This window comes from Athene noctua, chromosome 21, assembly GCF_965140245.1.
Source record: "Athene noctua chromosome 21, bAthNoc1.hap1.1, whole genome shotgun sequence".
Lineage (NCBI taxonomy): Eukaryota > Metazoa > Chordata > Aves > Strigiformes > Strigidae > Athene > Athene noctua.
The window spans coordinates 6,371,631-6,393,543 of NC_134057.1; the positions used below are offsets into that span (position 1 = coordinate 6,371,631).

At 38.1% G+C, this 21,913-nt stretch overlaps 1 protein-coding gene across 3 annotated transcripts in view; it reads left to right on the forward strand.

Moving 5' to 3' along the window:
- The window catches only part of CTNNA3 (catenin alpha 3), a 480,821-nt gene that overhangs the window by 333,378 nt on the left and 125,530 nt on the right, over positions 1-21,913 (forward strand). For all 3 annotated transcript variants that reach the window (XM_074924433.1, XM_074924432.1, XM_074924434.1), the window contains one exon: positions 11,006-11,162. In XM_074924433.1, the coding sequence (XP_074780534.1) occupies positions 11,006-11,162 (157 nt within the window). The remainder of the gene's footprint in view (positions 1-11,005; positions 11,163-21,913) is intronic.

Genomic DNA, 21,913 nt, shown 5'->3' on the forward strand with positions numbered 1-21,913 from the left:
GCTAGGCTGTGTTGGGAAGTACGCTTGAGTGAAGTTACACAAATTGTTTTAATAAAGTATAAAATCTTTATCCTAATGTAACAAAAGCTTATTCCAGTGTAGCACTAGCAACCGCTGCCCAGATATCAGGAGATAAAAGCTATGCAGGATTGTTTTTAATTTCTAGCCTGGAGATCAATAATGTTCATGGTATTGTCGGTTTACCCCCTACCCCACAATTCGATTTGTTCATGAGGAGTTGCTTTACCTGTGTGCTCAGAATTTATCTCCAAGATTCTTGGCTAGTAGCTTGTAATAACAGTGTAGAAATTAAATCTGCCCTTAATGGTTGGTATTTGAACAGTGGGTTAATATATACCAACTCGAACAAAGTGACCTTTTCTCAAAGTTTAAAGCTACCTAATAATCTCAGAATAAGTAAATTCGTATTTAATTCCTAAAATGTATTACCAAACATAGTCAACTGTGTCACTATCAAGCAATATGTCTCCAGTGCAATCCCTTCTTCCTGCTTTAAATGATTGGAAAGGAGGAAGAAAGAGAATTATACAGTTATTTAAATGCTGGTTCTGCCAGAATAGAGAGTGACTGCAAATACGACTTTGAAATTTTAATCATTTCATTTAGTATTTTAGGGGTTGCTGTGTTCTTATTATTGCATCGTTATTTCTTGCTGGAATTTTTGAGCCTCTGTCTGAAGCAATAGGTGTCTTAGTCTTTTCTGAACATTATGTAAAACTTACAGTCATGTATTTATCCCACCATACCACCTGTACATCTGTCAGGACTATCGATACTTGGTAATGCTGGTGAGGTAGAAGTTTTTCGGGTGCTGTGAGAGGACGTGGTGTGCAGTGGGTGGAACTTCTCCTGTTTTCAGAAGAGGAGGGAAGTTTCTTGTGGAAGTACAATCTTGCATTGTCACTGATATGTCACTTTTGATATAATGATTATACGATCTTCCTTAACTTTACATGTCCTTTTAGGTATTTCAGAGGGTGTAGATTTCACCTTTAATTGGTGAGTGAATTTAAAAGTTAATTTTATTAATAAATATAGCAAGCGATCTATTTACTCTTGGAATGCACTCATCCCTTGGGTAGAATTTGTCTATTGACTAGAGCTGTGTTATCAACATGATCTCAGTTTTATTTAATTATATCAACTGAAATCCATTTTATGATTAAATACTATGCATACAAGATACTCAGCTTTCAAAGCTTTAAAATTGTTATGGGTTTCTCATATCTTTGTTATTTTAATGACTTTTTATGGCAGATGACAAAGCAACAGTGTCATATATCCCTGAGACTTTTTATCATTATAGTGGGTTTTTTTGCTTGCAAGGTTGTTTTTTGGGTTAGTAGTAAATACAGATGCCTTCTTACAGAGCTTGGGGATGTCTGGATGTTTAAGCTCCCCCACTGCGTTGTTTAAGAGAAAAACAAAGCACAGCTTGACAGAAATAAAGTTCTGCACAATTTTCTGTTAAAAGAACAAAACCAGCAGACTGCCAACATGTTTCCTTGGTTTCTTTAGCAGCAGCCTTTGTGTCAGGAAATACTATTGTCCTGATCCAACAAATTTCAGCCTACATTCAGCTCAAAACTTTATACCCCAGTTGGAACATGAAATTTCTGGGAGCTTTTGCTCTGGAGCAAGTATGGACTTTTCTTTTTTTTTTCAGGGAGCAGGGTGGCAGTTAAAGCTATCGGTTTTCAACTACATTTAATTATCCTATAATACTAAGACACAGAATAATTCTCTCTCATACGAGATTATATTAACATATATACAGTAGGTGCACGGTTTTAATACTAAGAAATATGAGTTAATTTAATGTTTGGGGCCAGGGTTCTCAATCATGTATCAGATTTTAGAGACGTTACCTCTACATGCAAATTAAGAGAACTGCATGGCCTTTTACATCTTTCATGAACATGAGCACTTCTTCAGAAATGCCAGCTTTACAGACTGTTGTGTTTGCTAATTTGGTGAGACTAGAGAAGGCAACAAGCTTATTTCCTTGTTTTATTTAATTAAAACACCGATAAAAATATTCTCTTGTAATGTTACTCCAACCCTGCTATGCACTTCTTACTCTTTTATTGTCTCCTTTTGCCTGACTTTAAACTGGAGGACTCATCCTTACCTTAAGGCACCATCTCACTGAACACTGCTTCCCTCCCTTGTGTGACAGGATAGATGTCTGTTGGCCTCCAGTTTATTTCCAAGATAAAGGAGTAAATGTCCCATAGTCTAAAGCAACCCCATGAATCCTCTCCAGGTGTGTTGGTTTGTTGTTTTTTTTGGGGGGGAGGGGTGTGTGTGTTTCTGTTTTTTGTTTCTCTGTGTTTGGGGTTTTTTGTTGTTGTTCTTGTGATTTTTTTTTGTTGGTTTGTGGGGTTTTTTTCTTTCTTGATTTTAACCCATTATGCACCAGTGTAGCTCCCTGAAAGCTACATCTACTGTGTATACTTTAAATCTCATTTTAGCTTATCTCTCTAGAAGCTAGTTAGCAGAAGGTATGTAGGATTATCTTCTTATTGCCATCATTTCACTCTGTCCTCAAGCTTCCCTCAACCTGTGTAATCTTCTGTTACTGTTCTGTTAACTTCTTAAGACTAGCTTTCATTTCACTGAGTGTGTAGATTATGGTTTATCCTTTACTTGATGAGGACATACGTATGTTACTGCAGTACAAGTAGTAATAATAAATGCTGTCCTCAGCTAACTTGTGCTCAGAAGTGCAAGGAAATATTTGAAAACTATTAATTTAGCTCCTGGCAATATGCCCAAGCAGTAGAGCAGAAGGAATAACAACTTTCTGGTAATGTTTACCTGAAACATTTGGAGAAAAACTAATGACAGTTAATGATGGAATTAGAACAGCCTAAATATGCTGTAATAAAATAGATTAAGGCTATATTTAATTGACCAGCAACAAATTATAACCCTGTTTTAAACCAGGAAGCAGTGATGAAACAGTGACTTCAGATTGATTTTGTTCTTGTTGTTTCTTGAGGTCAGTTCAGAAAATGATAAATTTACACTACAAATTATAATTGGATCGAGGCAGAAAAGCTAAGCTTCATGAAGCCTTAGAAACTGGCTGAAACTTTTCAGCTTGGTCTCTTGTTGGTAAGAATGGGAGAATCTTGGTGTGAAGTATGTGGGGTTTGTTTTTTTCATTTTTCTTCTTTTTACAGGAAAAAGGGCTTTAAAACTCCATTTTACTTGGGTGATAATGTATCTCTTCAAGTTTCTTAGCCCATACTGACAATACTCCAGTTTAAATCATACATGTTGTGGGTTTTTAGTTTTTTTTGTATGTGGGTGCCACTGGTGGCTTCATATTTTTTTTTTAATTTCTAGTTATATTTTGTTCTGAACATCAAAATATTAGTGATATTCAAGTATTTCAAAGGATTTTAAATACATACATCATATCATTTCTTAACAAAACCCAGATAAAGCTTCTTGCCAAGTTCGATTTTTCTGAAATCAAGTAAAGAGAAAAAAAAAAAGATAATATGATTCAAAAAAATAACACGAGACTGGTCTTAATAAACAACATTGTATTGCAATTTTTGGGTGAGCAAAAGTGGCAGGTGCCTCTTGCTTGCTGTTTTTGTTCCTATTGGATCTGAGGCAGATAGGCTTCTACAACATGAACACCAGAATAGTGAATGCCCCCTTTTTCAGTCATGGAAATGTCCAACAAAGACTCTAATGGCTACAGATTTGGAACTACTTATAAGTCTATACCGAGAAGCTTTTCATGGTTGCTGCTCCTAATATAATACATCTTGGCTAGCATGGCAGTTCCAGATAGAACAAAGCTAATGGTAGACCTGTGCTTAGCCAGGATTTAGCAACCCTACTTAACCCATGAGTCTGTCACCTTGACATGATGCCCAGGCAAAATAAAGACACATGGTCTATACCCTGCTCTGCAGTCTAGCTATGACAACATTTAAATTTCATTAATATCAATCTGGATTGTTTTATGGAATGTAGGTATCGCCACACTTGTGGAAGTCACATTTATTCAAAGTGGAATTAAGTCTTTTCTTAATAGGATATCGAGCATTAGAAGAATTTGCCTTGGGAACCATAAGGAACACTGTCACTGGAGTATTTATTCAGGATTAGCTGCCTTTATGTTGAATGTAACTGATTTAACCTCCAGCTGTAAAATTCCTGAGGGAAGCCTTAGTAAGTTTTATAGTTTGTGTTATTTAGGTGGTCAGACTAGATGATTTGCAGGTCTTGTGTAGCCTTAGAGTCCATCAGTCTGTGTGTCAGTGCAATCTCTGTACTGTTAGATGAGGATGCCTGCCTGTGCTGTAGTTTTTGCATTTACTGAAGCTTTCAGGACTTTATTTCCAGAGATATCTGGAGTCATCTGGATTTCTAAATTCACCCATTTAGAGGAGTTTACTACATTCTGTAACAGTTTTGGTGATCTTCCCAAGCAGTTTACCTCTTTATTGCATTTGGAAAGATAAAAATTTTATGATTCTTCTGATACTGAAACAGCTTTTTACATAGTCTCATTGTTATTTTGGGGTAAATTTACCAAAACAGAGAAGAAAATACAGGAAGAAAGAGTTTATTGTATTCAACCAGAAATTGGGTTTGATTTTCAGGTAATATCTTACTGGAGGCTTGAACAGAAATGTTAGAAATTGCTTGTGTAATATTTCAGTCTTGATGGACACATTTTAAAACCTAACCTGTTCAGTGAGTGTAATGAGTGGAAACAGGACCAAGGTTACCTAAGAATAATAGAGGGAAATTTTTGAGCCCTAGTTCAGAAAACTGATCCCGTGAAACTGGATCAAATGTGATAGGAATGAAAACAGTGATGTTTCAACTCCAGCAAATTTTTTACCTTTAAGAATATTGGGCTGTCTTGCTGAGTATTAGGCCTAGCATAAAGGACACAGCCAGCATAAAGATGAACCAATAACCAAACTGTATTTGATACCAAAGGGTCAGTACATGGGTGAGCGCTGGGGGTACAAATAAGTCAATCAAATTATACATAATCGACATCAATCCCACTGACCCCAACAACGACACCACACGACCAACGATGGGTGGGATAAAGGGTGACATGCAGTCTCCCATAGAAGGGACGGGAGACAACCGAGTCAACCAGCCAAACACATCAGACCAAGGAAGCCACACCCTGAATCTCTGCACAGCCCGCGTTGACAAAAGCCAGAGCTGACTGGAGCCCAGTCCCAGGGAGGCGGGAGGTCCTTCCCCAACAGGGAACTCTGCCCAGGGCATCCCCCTCACAGACAGACACTGCCCCTCCTGCAAGGGGTCCCAGCTTTTATCCCCAGGTGGGACACCTGACCTTGGGTTACTGACTGCGGGACCCCTGGGGCTCCTTTACCCAATGGCTCTGTCTGCCAGGCCGCCCCACCCTGGGGGGAAGCCTAAAGGGAAACTCACCCCCCTTGGGAAGGGCTGTGGGAATCACCCACATGTCAACCTTAATTTGGGGCCTGGGGTTGAAACCCCAGCATTTCATGGGGTAGCTGCTGTAAAGGCAAACAGAAATGGACTTTTATGTATTACACTGTGTGGAAAGTTCTTCTATCTTTGGCATTGGTGTTGAAATAAAGAAACCAAAGATTATGTCTTGTATGCAACTGTAGAACATCCAAATGTGATCAGATACACAGATCCTGTTTTGGGTTTAACAAGCTCAGAGGATATTTAATTGGGTGCTGGTACTTGGCCACACTTTCCTCCACCTTTGTAGCCCATCTCCTGGAGCCTTTGGGCAGCAGACGCTAGTACAGTTGTACAGCCAGAGCTCTCAAGGCTTTATTGCTAGCTCATGTTGTAGACTGCTTGGTGTCTGGAGGATGGGACCTAATAAATCATGCAGGAATCTGTGTGCTGCAGAGCCTGGCTTCGTGTGTGTTTCTCACCAGCAGAGTGAGAGAAAGCGTCCCAGTTATACTCTTTCTGACAGCTGTTGGCAAGTTTTCCCATCTCACACTATGGTTTAGGAAGCAGTTGTGAGATCAGAGCAACAAAGGCAGAACAGATCTGCTGCTTCTGTGGTAGCTGTGTAGTGTTTCTTCCTGCCTGCAGCAGATCTATGCAGTCTGTATCCTAGAAACAAAATTTGGGCTGGATCTCCACCTGGCAGAAGCTCAAAATCTTTATTGTGTAACCCTTAGCATGAACAGGGATTGGCAGTGAATTGTTTTCTGGGTGTGTTTTGCATCTTAAAAATAAAAAGTCATGAATTGTATAGAAATATGTGCCAGTTGCTTGAAACAAGCTTTCTAAAAAGTACTAAATTTTGAGGCTTAACTAGTAAAGGCAATTATTTATTTACTTTATAACATTTTCAAATGTTTACAGTTAGTATTGAAAAAATATTAGTTACCAATTAATCATCCCAACTCTTTTAAAAATATCCCACAGTATGTAGATGATGCCTGTTTGATGCCAGCCTTGATGCTTTCCTGGTGCGATTATAAATTCTGCTCTTCTTCTGTACTATAAGAAATGTTATCAAGTCAGGAAACCATTTCATTTTAGCTCTATTTTGATGTTGTATTGACGTCTTGTGTAGTCCGCTTTCCCTTTCCTCTCCCACCAATACAGGATCAACTCTTCCATGGTTTAGAGATTTAGAATACTCCTGGCAGATGTTTTATCTACCTTACTCTTAAGTAACTCCAGTGATGGAGAGTTAGTCTCTCCAGGCAGTCTTGTTTTGTGCATATTAACTGCCCCTTCAGTTAGGCATTCTATGTAAGGAAAAAACCAAATAATAAAATCCCAACACAGCTTCTCTCTTGCAGCAGTTCTGTCCAGTACTTCCTGACCTATTCCTGGTGGCAGAGGTTGCAGTTTTATTTCTCCTACTTAGCAGCTACCTTTTATGAATTTGAAAATTGTCATATATCCCCGCTCTTATATACTACAGTTTCTATATGCCACCACTATTACTAGTCCTTTGTAGCACAGTCTTTCTTACAACCAATCTGTGACATAAAGAATTGCTAGTAATAGGCTGAGCAAAATGGTGAAGGCTGTGTTTTCATTTCCTATACACCAGCATGTACTGATCTATTAAGGTATCTTGCAAAATCATTTTATGGCTTTTTTTTTCAGGACCAATGTGCAATTTGAAATGTTTCTTCCTTTTTTAGAAAGCTGAAGATAACTTGGCATATATTTTATAGGGAATGGGTTTTTTTTATTATTCTTCTCTTCTGCTTCTCCTACCTGGCTTTTTAATTCTCTTCCATTTGCCTCTGCGTTCAGAGCTTGTCCTGTTTTTACATTGTACATTTTCTGGGTATAGTTTTCAAATAGCTGTAAGCACCCAACATTAAGAATGCTGCTTGCTTTATAAATTCCTGCTCTGTGTGTTTACTGAAATTTTTCTTCTTTTTCTCATGACGTATTGTGTTCCGGCTGATGCAAAGCTTAAGGTAGAGTAGGATGAATTAGGTAAGTGCAAATGCTTATCAGTGTGGCTTGTACCTTTGGAAAAAAAAAAAAGTGTCTTGTCTCAGGGCAAAGGAAACAGAGTTTTCTACTAATTCCTAAAATTATAACTTCCTAAAATGATTAAACTGCTAATATTATTTTTAATATTATATGGAAGTACAGTTATTACACTGAATTTTCTTTTTTATAATCTACACTTCATACAGAAGCAGCACCACAGGCAGCCTTGTCTCTCAACCAAAGCCATTTGGGCACTGAGCTGGAGCTTGGTAGGGTTGCATTTGGTCCACAGAAGTTTCTGTGAGGAACTGGAGGATGTGATACATACTGTCACCAGAAGTGGTACTCCCGAAGTATCAAACGCAGAATTGTTTTAAAAACATGGTCTGTGTGCAAATCTTGAGTCACCATGTTTTATTCCTCGTTTTCCATGTCTGGGAGTTCAAATTGGGGCATTTATGAGAAGGCCTTGCGCCTCTAGTCTACACCTGGGAGAACAGTGTTTAGGAACTGAAAGCTCAGTCTGTTTTAAAGGGGATAAAGGAAAAGGAAAGGGTATTAACGCAGGCCCTTTCCTACTTTAGCATGTGTGGGATATTTTATTAGTATTACCAAGTCACCTGGAATAGCCACAGTATGCAGTTCCTTACAGTTTAGAAGTAGAGTTGTCTTAGCAAATAAAAACGTTTGGTTTGTTCCATTGCTGAAGCACCTTCAATCCAGTAGAAACCTTAAGCAATGGACTCCATCGCCACACATCCTGAGAAACATAGTAAAATTGGAAAGATAATTGGAAGCCTAGTTCATAAACTGCTTACAGTTGCATATTTTGAATTTTGAGCATTTGTTTTAATAAACAAAGGAAGTTTGATTACTGGTGAAACTGGAACTCATTTGAGACTGGCTTTAGCGTAGTGTGTTATTCCCTACTTTAAAGTATTTATTCAAAGTGTGTGTTTAGTGCAAAAGGTAGTTCTACAATAGGGAAATGCTGAACACTTATCTTTATAAAAATAAACCCTAATAAGCTCTTAAATTCCCTGCTGAAACTCTTTGGAAAAAAAAAAATAAATCTGTACTTGCAGAGCTTTCAATAGAAGGAACGTACGTAAATGGAAATTTAAACCTTCAGCAGCTTGAGTGGTCTGTTGACTTATTTGAGAAGCCAGAAACAATTGGCTAGCCAAGCATAAGTAAATGTCTGCAGGAAGAGACCCTATGTTTCCAAAGTGGTTCTGCAAATGAATAGTGCATGTGGGAATGTAGGCAGAGGGTTTATTGCGGTCGTTTGCTTATGCCTAGGAGATAGGCACCTTTGTTGGTGTCTTTGAATAGGGTTTCAAAGTCCCTGGCGACTCATTTTTAATGTCTCTACATTCTGATGAGGTTTCACTGATCAACCTTTCCATCTGTGTCAGCATTGCTGTGCTGTTACTATTTTTCAGATGTTAGAAATGATGAGTGATTTTAGCAGTGCTCCAAGCTGCATTCAGCATTTATTTGGGAGAGCTTCTACAATTCTCTCCCACATTTTTTTGGATGGAAGGTCATTTAAAAACTAAAATATAAGGCACCTTCTGCACTTTTAGTATTTTAACCGTACGGGTTTCCTGGCAATTGTATTTAAAAAAAAAAAAAAACCAGTAAGTGAGAGTGGTGAACTGGGATTGTATTTTTCACATAAGAGACATAAATGGTGTGCCTGCCTTTAGGGATAGGATCATATCACCATCAAGACAGATCTGCTGTCAGATGATACAGCTGATAAATGCTTTTGCTGCAGATTTTTTAGATCCGGAGTATGGATAAAATAAAATTGTATAATACATAATGATTGGGCTATACTGAAAGGATGTCTGAATACTGGGGAAAACTGTGTTTAGCACAAGCCAAATTATAATCTGAAAAGGAAAAAGTAGTCAGTTCTAAGTCCTTACTGGGCCTGGCTAGAACTCCTCAGACTATTGGTTTCCTTGACAGTACCCTATTTTTTGCAATTACTTGGCATGGTGGACTTGCATTTATTGACTGATGCACTGTAAATGCAGATGCATTTTTGCTGCTGCCTGTCCATTTGGTTCCAATCCTAAATTTGTTTTTCCTACTGGGATTTTTTTTTTTTTCTTGCTGGAGAACAGGATGCATTTATATTTGTACTTATGGGACAGAACTCTATTTTTTTAGATCACTTGTGCAGTTGGTGAAGAAATCTTCATTTTAGTTACATACTCTCCTCCTTCTCCAGCTGCCTGGTAAGGTAATAAGCACGTGGTCTATTTGTCTTTATCAAAATCATTAATAAAAAGACTCAATCCCAGTAGTATATGTTTCTTCATTACGAGAGCATAAATATTAGTAAGTTTGTCATTATTTAGATTTCACCAGCTGTGTAAGTTTATGCGATATGTAAAAATACCAGCCAAACAAAACTGATTACAAATTTATCTTATGATCCAGAACAGGGTCAAGTGTATTGATACTATTGCAAAGACACATCAGATGGGTTTAGGATGAGGAATTTCCTAGTTCTTGTTCTTTGATGCAATGACTTGATTACAGTGAGATGACATACAAGAATGTTTCATGAATGTATACTGTCAGCACTGAGGATTAGTGTGATATATTGTTTTTATTCTTCCCATTTTTCGCTTTACATGGTGTTTTGTCTTCTTAAAACTGTTCTTTCTTTGATAAATAAGCAATATGGGAAAGGGGGAAAGAAAAGGTTACTGTAAGGTTAATGTTCAGCTTCTACCTGGGATATGTATTAGTTTAAATAATGTTTATAGATGTAACATCAACAAAAAGACATATTAGGAAAAAAACCCTCTAGCCAATTAACTGATTGAAGAGGTATCTATAGAATTAATCACTTCAGGATCCAATATTTCCATTTCCAGTTAGTCTTTCCTGGGAGAAATGAAACCTACCCTCTTCATGTGAACATAGTTACTATTTTTAGGTCTAACTGATTTAGAGATACCAGTCTGCTGCTTTTATATAGATATAGTATGTGTTATGTCCCATGTCACTGATCCTAAAAGAGATATCTGTTATCCTGGTAAAACCTTCCACGTTTACATGACAGAGGCTGATAATATCTCTTTCAGTGAAGATACTCCATAATAAGCTCTGTGATAACAGTTGTTATAAACTCAAAACTGAAGTGATGTACGTTGTACCAGTATGTGCATACCTTAAGTGTGTGTAAGTAAAAACTGCCTTGTATTAGTATCTTGCAAACTGGAATAGTATGAATTCTTCAACTAAAAATAAAATGTTGGGATTTTTACTATCCTATTCCATTAGCTGCTTAATTTATAAAACTAAAATGGAAGTTAGCCTAAGCAACATTTGACTGATATTCCTACTGAGAACAGTAACAAAAGCTGAGCAATGCTTTTACTTAGAGAACAGAAATGCTGCTCTGTAATTTTAAGTAAAATGTAAAATTTTCTTTCTGAAGATATTATTTAGATGTTGGGCTTTGTGTTTATTTTTGATACAGGTTATTAATGCTGCTTTAGCTCTTGCTGCCAGACCAAAAAGTCAAGTTGTGAAAAACAACATGGAGATGTATCGGAGTACATGGGAGAATCACATCCATATTCTTACCGAAGCTGTAGATGATATAACAAGTATTGATGATTTTCTTGCTGTATCAGGTATGATATTTTTCAGAATCTTATTATTATATTCTTTGAAAACTTTTGATACCATTTGAACAGGAAACCAATGAAAGATTGTGTAAGGTTTTGTGAGGCTGTTGCTTCTGTTTAAAATGTCCCTGCACAGTAGATACTTCTACTCTGCACAAGGTAGAGCTGGCTGGGTAGAAGTTACTTGAGCAAACTAGGTGCATGAAGCAGTATGGGTATGTTACAGTGGGTACATTTATCCATCCTTATGGGTTCATTTAGCTCTAAATTTCAAAATCCTCTCTTCAGCTGTGAGAAGTCTCCTTCTGGAAAAGGAAGTACTTATCAGTGTGCATATACATAAACCAGGAGATTTGCATGATTATCCTGAGTTCCAATTACCGTGGAATGCACTGTAGCATTTCCAGAACTTTGGGTTACAAATATTTGTCAAAGAAAATGTACTTCTAAATCTGTGCACTGAAGAGATCTTTGAGTGTGGTAAATTGTATTTGCTGAAGCAGTGAGTGTCTTCAACATTTAACCAGAAGATAGAAAACAGTTTTACTTGTTTCAGTTTAAAGATCCCAATTCTACGTTTTTGACTTTTCTTAAGTTAGTGTAACTTGGACAGGAATGAAAAAACTTGCCTCATCTTCATTAAATGCGGTTTAACTTCTGTGTTTCCTGATGGCCAGTGGGCCCCGGCACTTACCCATTTTTCTCTGAACATTTCTATTGGGCTTAACTCCGTTTGTTAGGGCTATTTGGTTTATGCAGCAATATAGAACATGAATAGCTCTGCAGATGTCAGTAGTTAGTTCTGACTTCACTTACAGTGTTTACAAAGTTAATTTTCCCAAATTATGCTTTGCTCATTAAACATGAGGGTAGACTCTTGTCTAAAAGGGGCCTTAGCTTGGGTATTCATTGCTCTAAAGCTTACTTGTATATCTTCAAAAATATCACTTTTACTGTGGTAACCAGAAGCTGCTGAGCAGGAATCCCCGTAACTGAGTGATGTTTTTTCTTGTGATCAAGTTGTGGATATTACAGTGCAAAAACTGTAAGCAGAGATGGATGGTCAGGCCATATCTGGGTCTGCCAATGCTGGATACAGACTTTTCCTCACAGCATGGAAGTTCTTTCTTTAGAGTGGTCAGTTGGTATGCTACCAAGTGATTTAGGTCTGAATGTAGAAGAATTAACTGCAAATAGTGCAAGTTGGTTATTCACTGAGCCACTCTTCTATGTGTATCTTAGCATCTTAGTACAGAAAAACATTACCAGAGGATTATTTTTTTTCTCCTGTCTAAGTTAGCCTTTAATAGAAGCCAATTATGAACCTTTCTACTGCTTTTATAGGGCCTGGGAGTTTGCAAATCTTTCCTGTTAGACTGAAACTGAAATTTCTGCAGGTATTGCTGGAGCTGTTAAAAAAAGAAGATATGACTCAATTGCTAATGTATTAAATACATGAATCTCTTTAACCTACTATGAAATCTCATCAGTTTTAAAGTTCTTTCAGATTCATTGAGCTAAATGTTTCTTTTTAACTACACAACTGTGATTCATTTAAGTGGCACGTTTCGGATATTTTTTTTTAAATTGCCTTGTCTTGATGAATATAGTTAGACATTCCAACTGGGGGGGAAAAAATCTGTCATTGGCAGCTACTCTTTTCAGAGTAGACTCCTGGCTTTTTGACGTATTTTATATTCTTTGGTTGAGCACAGCTGAATAATTGGACAATATTTCAGAGTAAGTAAAAGCAGAAACTATAACACAAGTAACAGTAACGTGTAGGCCTACATATCATGAGGTCCAAGAAATTAAACATTCATATATTTGCTCTAAACCATGTGTAGAGTATCTGCTGTAAGCTTTGGTATAATTTTTTGGCACACGTTAATTTAATTTGCTTAACTTCAAGTGTCATGCTTGTTCTTAAGTGATCTGCTAAGTAGATGTTTCCCTATGGCAGCGTCACCTGCTTGCTTTTGGAAGATTTTATTTTATTTATTAGCTCATGTACAAAGAAGTAATTATTAAAAGAACAACGCAAGCCAATCTTGGTCTACTGCTCAGTGTATTATCACCATTACGTGTTCTGAGGGACTAAAACATTCATATATTATTCTGTCTAAATATAAAATTTAAATGTGTAATAGAAGCTGGTACCTAACTTTTTTTGAAATTATTTGGCAATTAGGAAACATAATGTACATATTGTCATGTTTGAGATGAAAGGAATATGAGAATAGATTTAAAATGGTTCTGTGTTTTCTGCAGAAAGTAGTAATCTACAACACATGCCAATATGGGCATATTGGGGGGAAAAATTATTTTTAAATAACATACTTCATTCAAAATTGATACTGTGCTGTCTCAAAGTGACAGATATTCATATCTGAGTTGCATGGCTGAGTTTGCATCTGTGACTGTGTGTCCCAGGTTGGCAAGGGAAGTAATTAGTCCTGTAATATTAAAAAATATAGTATGCTTTTTTTTAAAAAATACAGTAAATATACCTTTCCTAGTAATTCTGGTCATTCAGAATTCTAAATCATACCACAGAATTGCCTACTTTAAAATTTATTTTGAATTGCCTCTCTGACTGAATGATAGGTCAGATCCAGATACAAAATGTGCTTCCTTAAACTGTTAAGATTTGGGAATACCTGTTTTGTGGTTTATATGATGTATCTCCTTTCACACAGTGTCACCTGAGCATTGGATGGCAAGTCATTCTATAAAATGATGTTATAAATATGAGTTATTCTGGGGTACTGATGGTTTGGAGAGTCAATTCAGAACTTTTAGCTGCATTTCTGCTACGGACAATTTTAAGGTGCAACGTTACTCCCATGAATGTCACTGCAAAAATTTTGTGCAGAGCTCAGTAACAAGTAGATTAGTCTCTCTGTTTCTTGGATCCAGGATGTTACGTTTCTGTCCTTAAAGTAATCTAAATAAGGGACCTAGAGCTGAGAGGATGGGAAGGAACTGAGCTCCCTGTGAAAATATCTCCTTGTGACTTTTTTGCAAGCTACTTGTGAGGTTGCTGAAACAAAACGTATGTGTACAGGGAAATTGTGTCTCTCCTGTTGTACTTCTTTGACGTAGCACTGTGGAAAGAAGAATTCTGTGGCAGATCAGAGGGTGAATTGTGATCATTTGAAAGGTTGGGGGGTTTTTGTTGGTTTTTTGTTTGGTTGGGGTTTTTTTAAGTGCTAATATGACATCTATTGTATGTGCTAATAATGCTGTTCTTTTTTTTCGAAGTGTATTGGTGTCTCCTTTTCAGATTGTGAGATTGGATATTGTTTTGTTGTTTCAGTTGTATTTTATTCTTGCTATTTGTTTGTATGTGCTCCTGTGTTCAAAGGAAAATTAGCACTACATAAGACAAAAAAGAGATGAAATCAGGTCTTTACAAGTGAAAAAGAGGTCTGGCTGCAAATAGACAGTTTAAATAATGGTCTGTTCCTTATAAAGGAAAGCAAGAGTTAATGAATTGTATAAAAAATGTTATTGCAATTATGAAACATTATAAATTATGATACCATTGTTCATAGATTTGTTATAACTCCTAAGAGCAGAGAATCAGCTTCAGTCCATCAGTTTGGGATAGTTAATTTATGCAAGGAATAATGTGGGTATTAATCTTTATGACCTACTACATTAAGTTTAAAAAATACTGTCATCCATTTATCATGATCATGTGAAGTTAGAATCGTATAAGTGAATTGAAATGTTCTATTGCATTTGATGCATGAATTTCCAGGAAACTAGTTTTGCTATGCTTTTAATTTTGTTTATGTTGGTAAATCTTAAGATTTATCCTTAACTCTGCTCTCATAACCTCAGCCTTCAGTGTCTCTTTCCTAATACTATTAAGATGAAAACATTGTTCATGAAGTTCATTTTCCAATGTTGGTTCTTCTGTGTTATTTTAATACCCTTTATTCAAAATTGCATGAAAAAAGCTTTTGGATATAGATGGAAAATCTGAAATGCCAGTATTTCCTTCCTTTATATGTATGTTTTCCTCTCCTGATGGTGGTGTGTAATTGCAATGACATGTTAATTACAATTGTTAAGAATTTTACATTACAATGTGCTAGAAAACCAGTGAGAGAAGAGTTAGATCTTTTAGTCCAAGAGTTAATTCAACTTCTGCAAGGACTAAATAGGTAAGAAAAAACATCAGAAGTGTGTTTATATATACAAAATTCTCAGGGCCTGTGATCTTTCTTTTCTGTCGGCTTCTTGAAGGTCTTGAATGGCAGACTTGTGCTGCTTTTCTGTTCTCTTCCCAATGTCCTTGCCCAAACTATGACTATTTCATGTAATGAACCTTCTCTCCAGCCTTCCCTGTTGTCTGAGTTTTGGTCTGTCATATTTATAATATCAGTATGGTTAAATCTGTTGATATTAGGTCCTCTTTTGCCAAAGTTGAAGTTTCCTGTAGTATTTGCTTTGTGTGTGGCAGGGTTTCGGTAGGGGAAAGGGGGTACAAGGGGGGGCTCCCGTGAGAAGCTTCCCCTGCTCCAAGTCGGACCCGCCTCTGACCAAGGCCAAGCCAATTAGCAATTGTGGTTGTGCCTCTGTGATAATGTATTTAAGAAAGGGAACCCAGGAGAAGGAGTGAGGGAAATACTTATGCAAACACAGATGAAGAAAGGAGGAGGAGGGGCAGGTGCGCCGGAGCAGAGATTCCCCTGCAGCCCATGGTGAGGGGGCAGGCTGTGCCCTGCAGCCCCTGGAGGTCCACAGACACTTACCTGCAGTCCGTGGAAGACCCCAAACGGGAGCAGGTGGCTGCATCTGAAGAAGGCCAGGACTCTGAGGGACGTCCACACTGGAGCAGTCTGGTGCTGGCAGGGTTACAGCCTATGGAAGGGACTCACGCTGGAGCAGTTTGTGAAGAGCTGCAGCCAGTGGGAAGGACTCATGTTGGAGAAAGTTCGTGGAGGACTGTCTTCATGAGAAGGACCACACACTGAAGCAGGGGAAGCGTGTGAGTGTGAGTGCTGAAAACTTTTAGAAGAGGTTCCTGGCAGAGACCTCTTGGATCATTAGACTCATTGTTGACTGAATTTCACAGCAGCTCAATTTCTCTTTGGTAATTTTCTTCTCTAAGCTGTTTTGGTTTTTAAGTGCTATGTTTGGTTTTTTGCATCCTTTGCAAGAGCTGTGTGAGAATGACTTTTGTGTCTCAGCTCTAGCTCTGCCTGTGTTGTTTGTGTTCCTTGTAGGCTTTCTGTTAATTTCTTTTGTATAAGTGGTTGCAGAAGATAGTTGATTTAAGTTCAGTACAGTTCTTTCCTCTCTTATTCCCCTACACTCATGCATACAACTGATTTCAATAAACAGTTCTGTTAATCTTACCACAGTTGACCTTTAAGAGAACTTAAGCTATGGAGTCTTAGTCTTTCTATATACTTCTGTCTGAATTAAAATCAGCCCAATATTTGTTGTGAGTCATAATATCTCTTCTTAACAAAAGCAATTCTTAAACAGGTGAATTTTTTTTACAAGATCTGATGGGCATTTATTTTTCAATCTACAGCTAAATGAATTTTCAAAGCTTAATTGAATCTCCTTCTTTCTTTCTTCTGTACTAAGTGGACAGAGATGTGCTCATTTAGAGATATTTGGGAGAGCATCACTTTTTCTTCTGAACGATTCAGTTTTTCTTTCCTGAATACAGAAAAAGGTTGTTGAGATTAGACTAACATAAATTTTATTAATTCTCCCCTTGATCTTCTAGTCTGATGTATTTCTGGTTGGTAGCTATGTTTCTAATAATTTTTGAAGTTTGTTTTTCAATTCTGTAGCCAATTCCTAGCATTATCCAGTCTCATAAAATAAAAACAGATCTTTCCTATACTACACCAAAATTACTTTGGATTGCCCTTTTTTTTTAAAAAAAAAAAAATCATACTATGCTTTTAGCTCCTCTTACTTTTCAGTAACATAAAATTATATGGAACTACATTTCCAATTGTTGTAATATTTTCCCAATATCACACATTCTTCATTATCTCTGCCCTATAGGAGTTATTCTTCTGTTGAACCATTGGATATGATCCAGCGATGTGCTCTCACATCCCAGAAAGGCAATGGTGTGCTGGCTGCACCCAGAGCAGGGTGGGCAGCAGGGCGAGGGGGGGAATTCTCCCCCTCTGCTCTGCTCTCATGAGACCCCCCTGCAGTGCTGGGTCCAGCTCTCAAGCAGAACAAGAAAGACACAGACCTGCTTGAATGGGACCAGAGGAGGCCATGAAGATGCTCGGGGGGCTGGAGCCCCCCTGTGAGGACAGGCTGGGAGAGTTGGGGGGTTCAGCTGGAGAAGAGAAGGCTGCGGGGAGACCTTAGAGCGGCCTCCCAGGGCTGAAAGGGGGGAGGGACTCTTGATCAGGGGGTGTAGGGATAGGATGAGGGGTAATGGGTTTAAACTGAAAGAGGGCAGATTTAGATTAGATATGAGGAAGAAATTCTTCCCTGTGAGGGGGGTGAGGCCCTGGCACAGGTTGCCCAGAGAAGCTGTGGCTGCCCCCTCCCTGGCAGGGCTCAAGGCCAGGTTGGACGGGGCTTTGGGCAACCTGGGCTAGTGGAAGGTGGCCCTGCCTGGGGCAGAGGGTTGGGACTGGATGAGCTTTAAGGTCCCTTCCAACCCAAACCGGTCTGTGATTCATCATCCAGTATCACATTCTGTATAAAGGTATTCTTAAGAAAGAACTTACTTTAGGCTGCCTGTCCTTTTCATCTCATCATATTCATTTATCCAGGATTGTGTCATAGTCTACCCAGTGCTGCTTTTTTCTTTTTTTCTGGGACCCCAAATAACCTGAAACAATAATTTATGCTTGCCATTACAGTCTAAGGATGGAAACAGGCCAAGATGTGAAAGGGGTGTTAATATCTTTCTGTTACATTTGAAGGGAAGAGAAAGCTTTTGTTTTTTAGTAAAAAACCCTTTTTTTCTTGTTTGAAACAGAAGCAGCAAACTTCAAGGTAAAAATAGCTTAGGATTTAACTTACGTTAATTGATGACATTTTGAGAGAGAAGGATACTGAGCACCAGAGGTAATTAATGTAATTCACCCTGTTTTGCCCTGTGCATCCTGTCTGCTAACCGGAGGTCGTGGTTGCTTTAGAATCTGTGTGATGACTCACACTGATTCTCACAGATCAACATTGAAATTGGGATCCAGACTGAAATTGCAGTCACTGTTCCAGCTTCAAGCACTCTTCTGCTGATGGATTGAGGGGTAAGAGGGAAGGAGGTATTAAAACAGATTATTCTTTGTGTTGGGGTTGTGTTGTGCTGAAATAATATTGAATAATTTCTTCATTTTTGGATATATATCGGTTATTTAATAGTTACAGGAACTGTTAAATAATGGAGTTCCATAAATAAGTTGGTCATTCAGTGGAGAAACATTGTATGATAAACAGTTAATATAAGGGAAAACAAGTTACTTGTTCACAGTGTTCATTTCTGATGTGTATTCCTCTGCAAGTTCTTAAATTGCTTTGTGTTTCTTTTATCTGAAGCAACTGAGGCATGTTGATTTTCTTTTATGTTGTTATTTTCCCTAGGTTAATTGCCAGAAGGTTTGGATGGTAAAAAGAATTGTTTGCTGACCCATTGGTTTGATTTGAGTGACAAATTCTGTGTAGGAGAGTGGAGATTAGACACAATAGGTTTTCAGCTCTTTGGATATTACACCTTCCTGCCAAAATACACGTTCTAATTTTTGTGGCATGATCTGTCCTTCACTGCGCTAAATCAGTGTCTAGAAACAAACTGCATTATTGTGCCCTTTGCGTCATTACTAGAGAATGCATCATATGTGTTAGACCTAGTATTTTTATCCTCTGCAAACTCTTAACTTGTAGAAATATTTATTGCAATATACTGATGACATCAGTGTTGCTGAATTGTGATACTGACCTTGCCAAAAATTTTGGAAATCAATGACCCATTTACTGAATTCTTCCTTCTGATCTCTGCTTTGATGATCATCTGGGATTTTTATATGAAAAAAATTGCTTCATGTAGGAACTTAGACATGGCAAGAGCTCTCTGTAGAGGTGCCATTTAGAATTAGGGTTATTGTAAATACGTAGATAGAGGCAAATGGTAGAACATTCAGAAGTGCAGAAACTGTTTTGAAAGTTTAGTGGAAGATAATCCCTACTTTGTTTAGATGCCTTTTGAAAAATGCTCCTACAAATCTGTATAACCGTGTTCATCCTTACTAATTCTTCTCGTATTCCACTGGAAATTTATATATGCTGGGAAATTTATTTAATGCCAGCTACTGAAAGTCAGTTAAAAATTTTGAAAGGTTATATCCAATGATGCAGCGTTTCAAAGTTTAGAAACCATATTATATGTCATTTATTCTTATTTTATTCCTAAACTTCTCAGCTAAGACGCGTCTAGTACTGTGCATTTCCACTGAAAATTTCCAATTTCCTTCCCCTCTCCCCGAAAAACCTTCTAATTTTTTTCCTTTGAAGTTTATCTTCTAAAACCTCTAGAATCTCTTTCCTCCCTACACTCCCATTCTTATTTGAAAAAAACAAATTTCCGCAATGTTCTAGTACATTCCAGGTAAGTCTGTAAAACTTTAATGCTTTGTCTGCTAATTTAGTGGAACAACTTGCAAACAGAAACAGCGTATGACATCTCGGCATTTTTTTCAGGTGCACTTTATTCTGTTGTAGTTTTATTCAGTGATTTCACCCTCTTCGGGCGCAGTCACCTGTCCCGGTGTGGGGCCCCCACATGCCACACATCGGTATCTGCTCCACCAGTGACCCCCACGGGTGGTGGGGGGCAGCCCTGCTGTCTCACCACGGGATACAGGGGAGTCTCTGCTCCGGTGCACCTCCCCTCCTTCCTCCTCCATCCTTCCACTGACCTTGGGGTGTGCATAGATGTTCTCCTCGCAACATCCTCACAACTCCAACTCCTCCCCCAGATTCCCCTTCTGAAATAGGTTATCCCAGAGGTGCAGCCACCATTGCTTATTGGCCCGGCCTTGGTGCAGAGGTGGGTCCAACTTGGAGCCAGGGGAGCTTTGAGAAGCTTCTCACCGGGGCTACCATTGTTCCCCCCTCCTCTGCTACCAAGAAACCCCTGCCACTCACTCAAACCAGGACATATTGCCATGGAAAATCTACCCCCTTCCCCGTCCCTGGTGGTTTCTGCTGCTGAGCAGTGTGGGAGACCTTTAACCCTGTGCAGAAGGGCCTCTTCTTGGGTGAGTCCTGAGTGCCAGCGGTGCTTCATAGCTCCTGCTTTTAGTGCCCTTTCCATGGTAAGCTGTGGAATTTCTTGTCCTTTCCCCTGTGTTCCTTTGTGAATGTGATTTTGATCTTAGTGGATAGGTCTGAGTTTTTTCTGGAAGAAAGAGAAGCCCTTGTTCTGGTCCCTGTTGAACTGTTGTGTAAACTGCAATCATGCTAGAACATTTTTCATGTTTTAAAATGCAAAAGAGTCTGAAGTTTCTTATTAAATACTTTTAGTTTAAAAAGCTCAAGGAAAAAAAAAAACCAAACAACTCACAACTATCAAACATTATTTTTGCATGGGAGAACATTATTTTTACTGCTTACAAAACCCCTCCATTATAATTCCTATTTCCTAACACCATCCATTTCTTCTTTATGGATAGTAAAAAGCTCTTACTCAGCTGGGATGCTGGGATTAAGGGATCTAAGATGCCATGTGGTGCTTGTTTGGAAAGCTGAGCTCACCCTTGTTTTAACCTTATAACATTGCTACATCTTCTATTATGTTAAAAAAAATACACTTGATGGATAGCACTCAGATACAATGAACCGTAAGGCCAAGTCTCAGTCTCTAAGTATCTATAGCATTGAATTTTAGATTTTGATCAGGCTCATGTTTCAAATTACTTTGGACAGTTACAGTCGTTAAGATGGCAGTCTGGACAGTTGAAGTCATTCAAACTGCAAAATGTACTGTAAATACTTGGTCAAGGAATAAGAGAATGATTCAGATTTCTGGCTTGCTTATCTCTCTTGATATAATTAGTTTTCCATCAATGGTTCAAAGTTCTGTTTCAGTTTATTACTGTTTTTCCAGTCTATGTAGCATGTTTACAGATGAATGCATAGCAAAAATTGCCAATTATAGATTCACTCAGCATAGCTATGGAGATAGGGAAAAAAACAAGATCCTATTCGGAGATTTAAGATTAAATTTAATGTTTTCCTGCTGGCTTTTTGGAACCTGCAGTAGCAAAATACCATGCCATGCTTTCTGAGAGAGAATAAATGTAAGAATCTAAGTAGAGACGTATTGCACTTATTCATGGTGAAATAGTATTCGAACGGGAAGGTAAATTACACAGTGAGTTTTTCAATACCATTTATCTCAAGTTTATTTGGCCTGTCTATAATGTGCTTGAGGATGTATATGAATTCACTAAGGTAAAACAGTCAAGCTCCTTCTTCACCGTTCTCACCTGGAGTGTGAGAAAATGTCTTTGAATTCTTTCCTTTTTGATCAAGACTTAAGGCTTGATGTGTGTGTCACTGAGCATGCAAAGTTTGCTTCTGCTGGTATAGCTTTCGTCAGCTTAATGACTCTCCTGAAAGTCTGTCAAAGCCATCATATGACTTTGCCCTTGCTGGGCATATCCTCTACGGTCTCGTACTCTTTCTCTAACAAGTTTGTCTTCAGTAGCATTATGTAAGTGTTATTTCAACAATTTAGAGATGTATTTTGT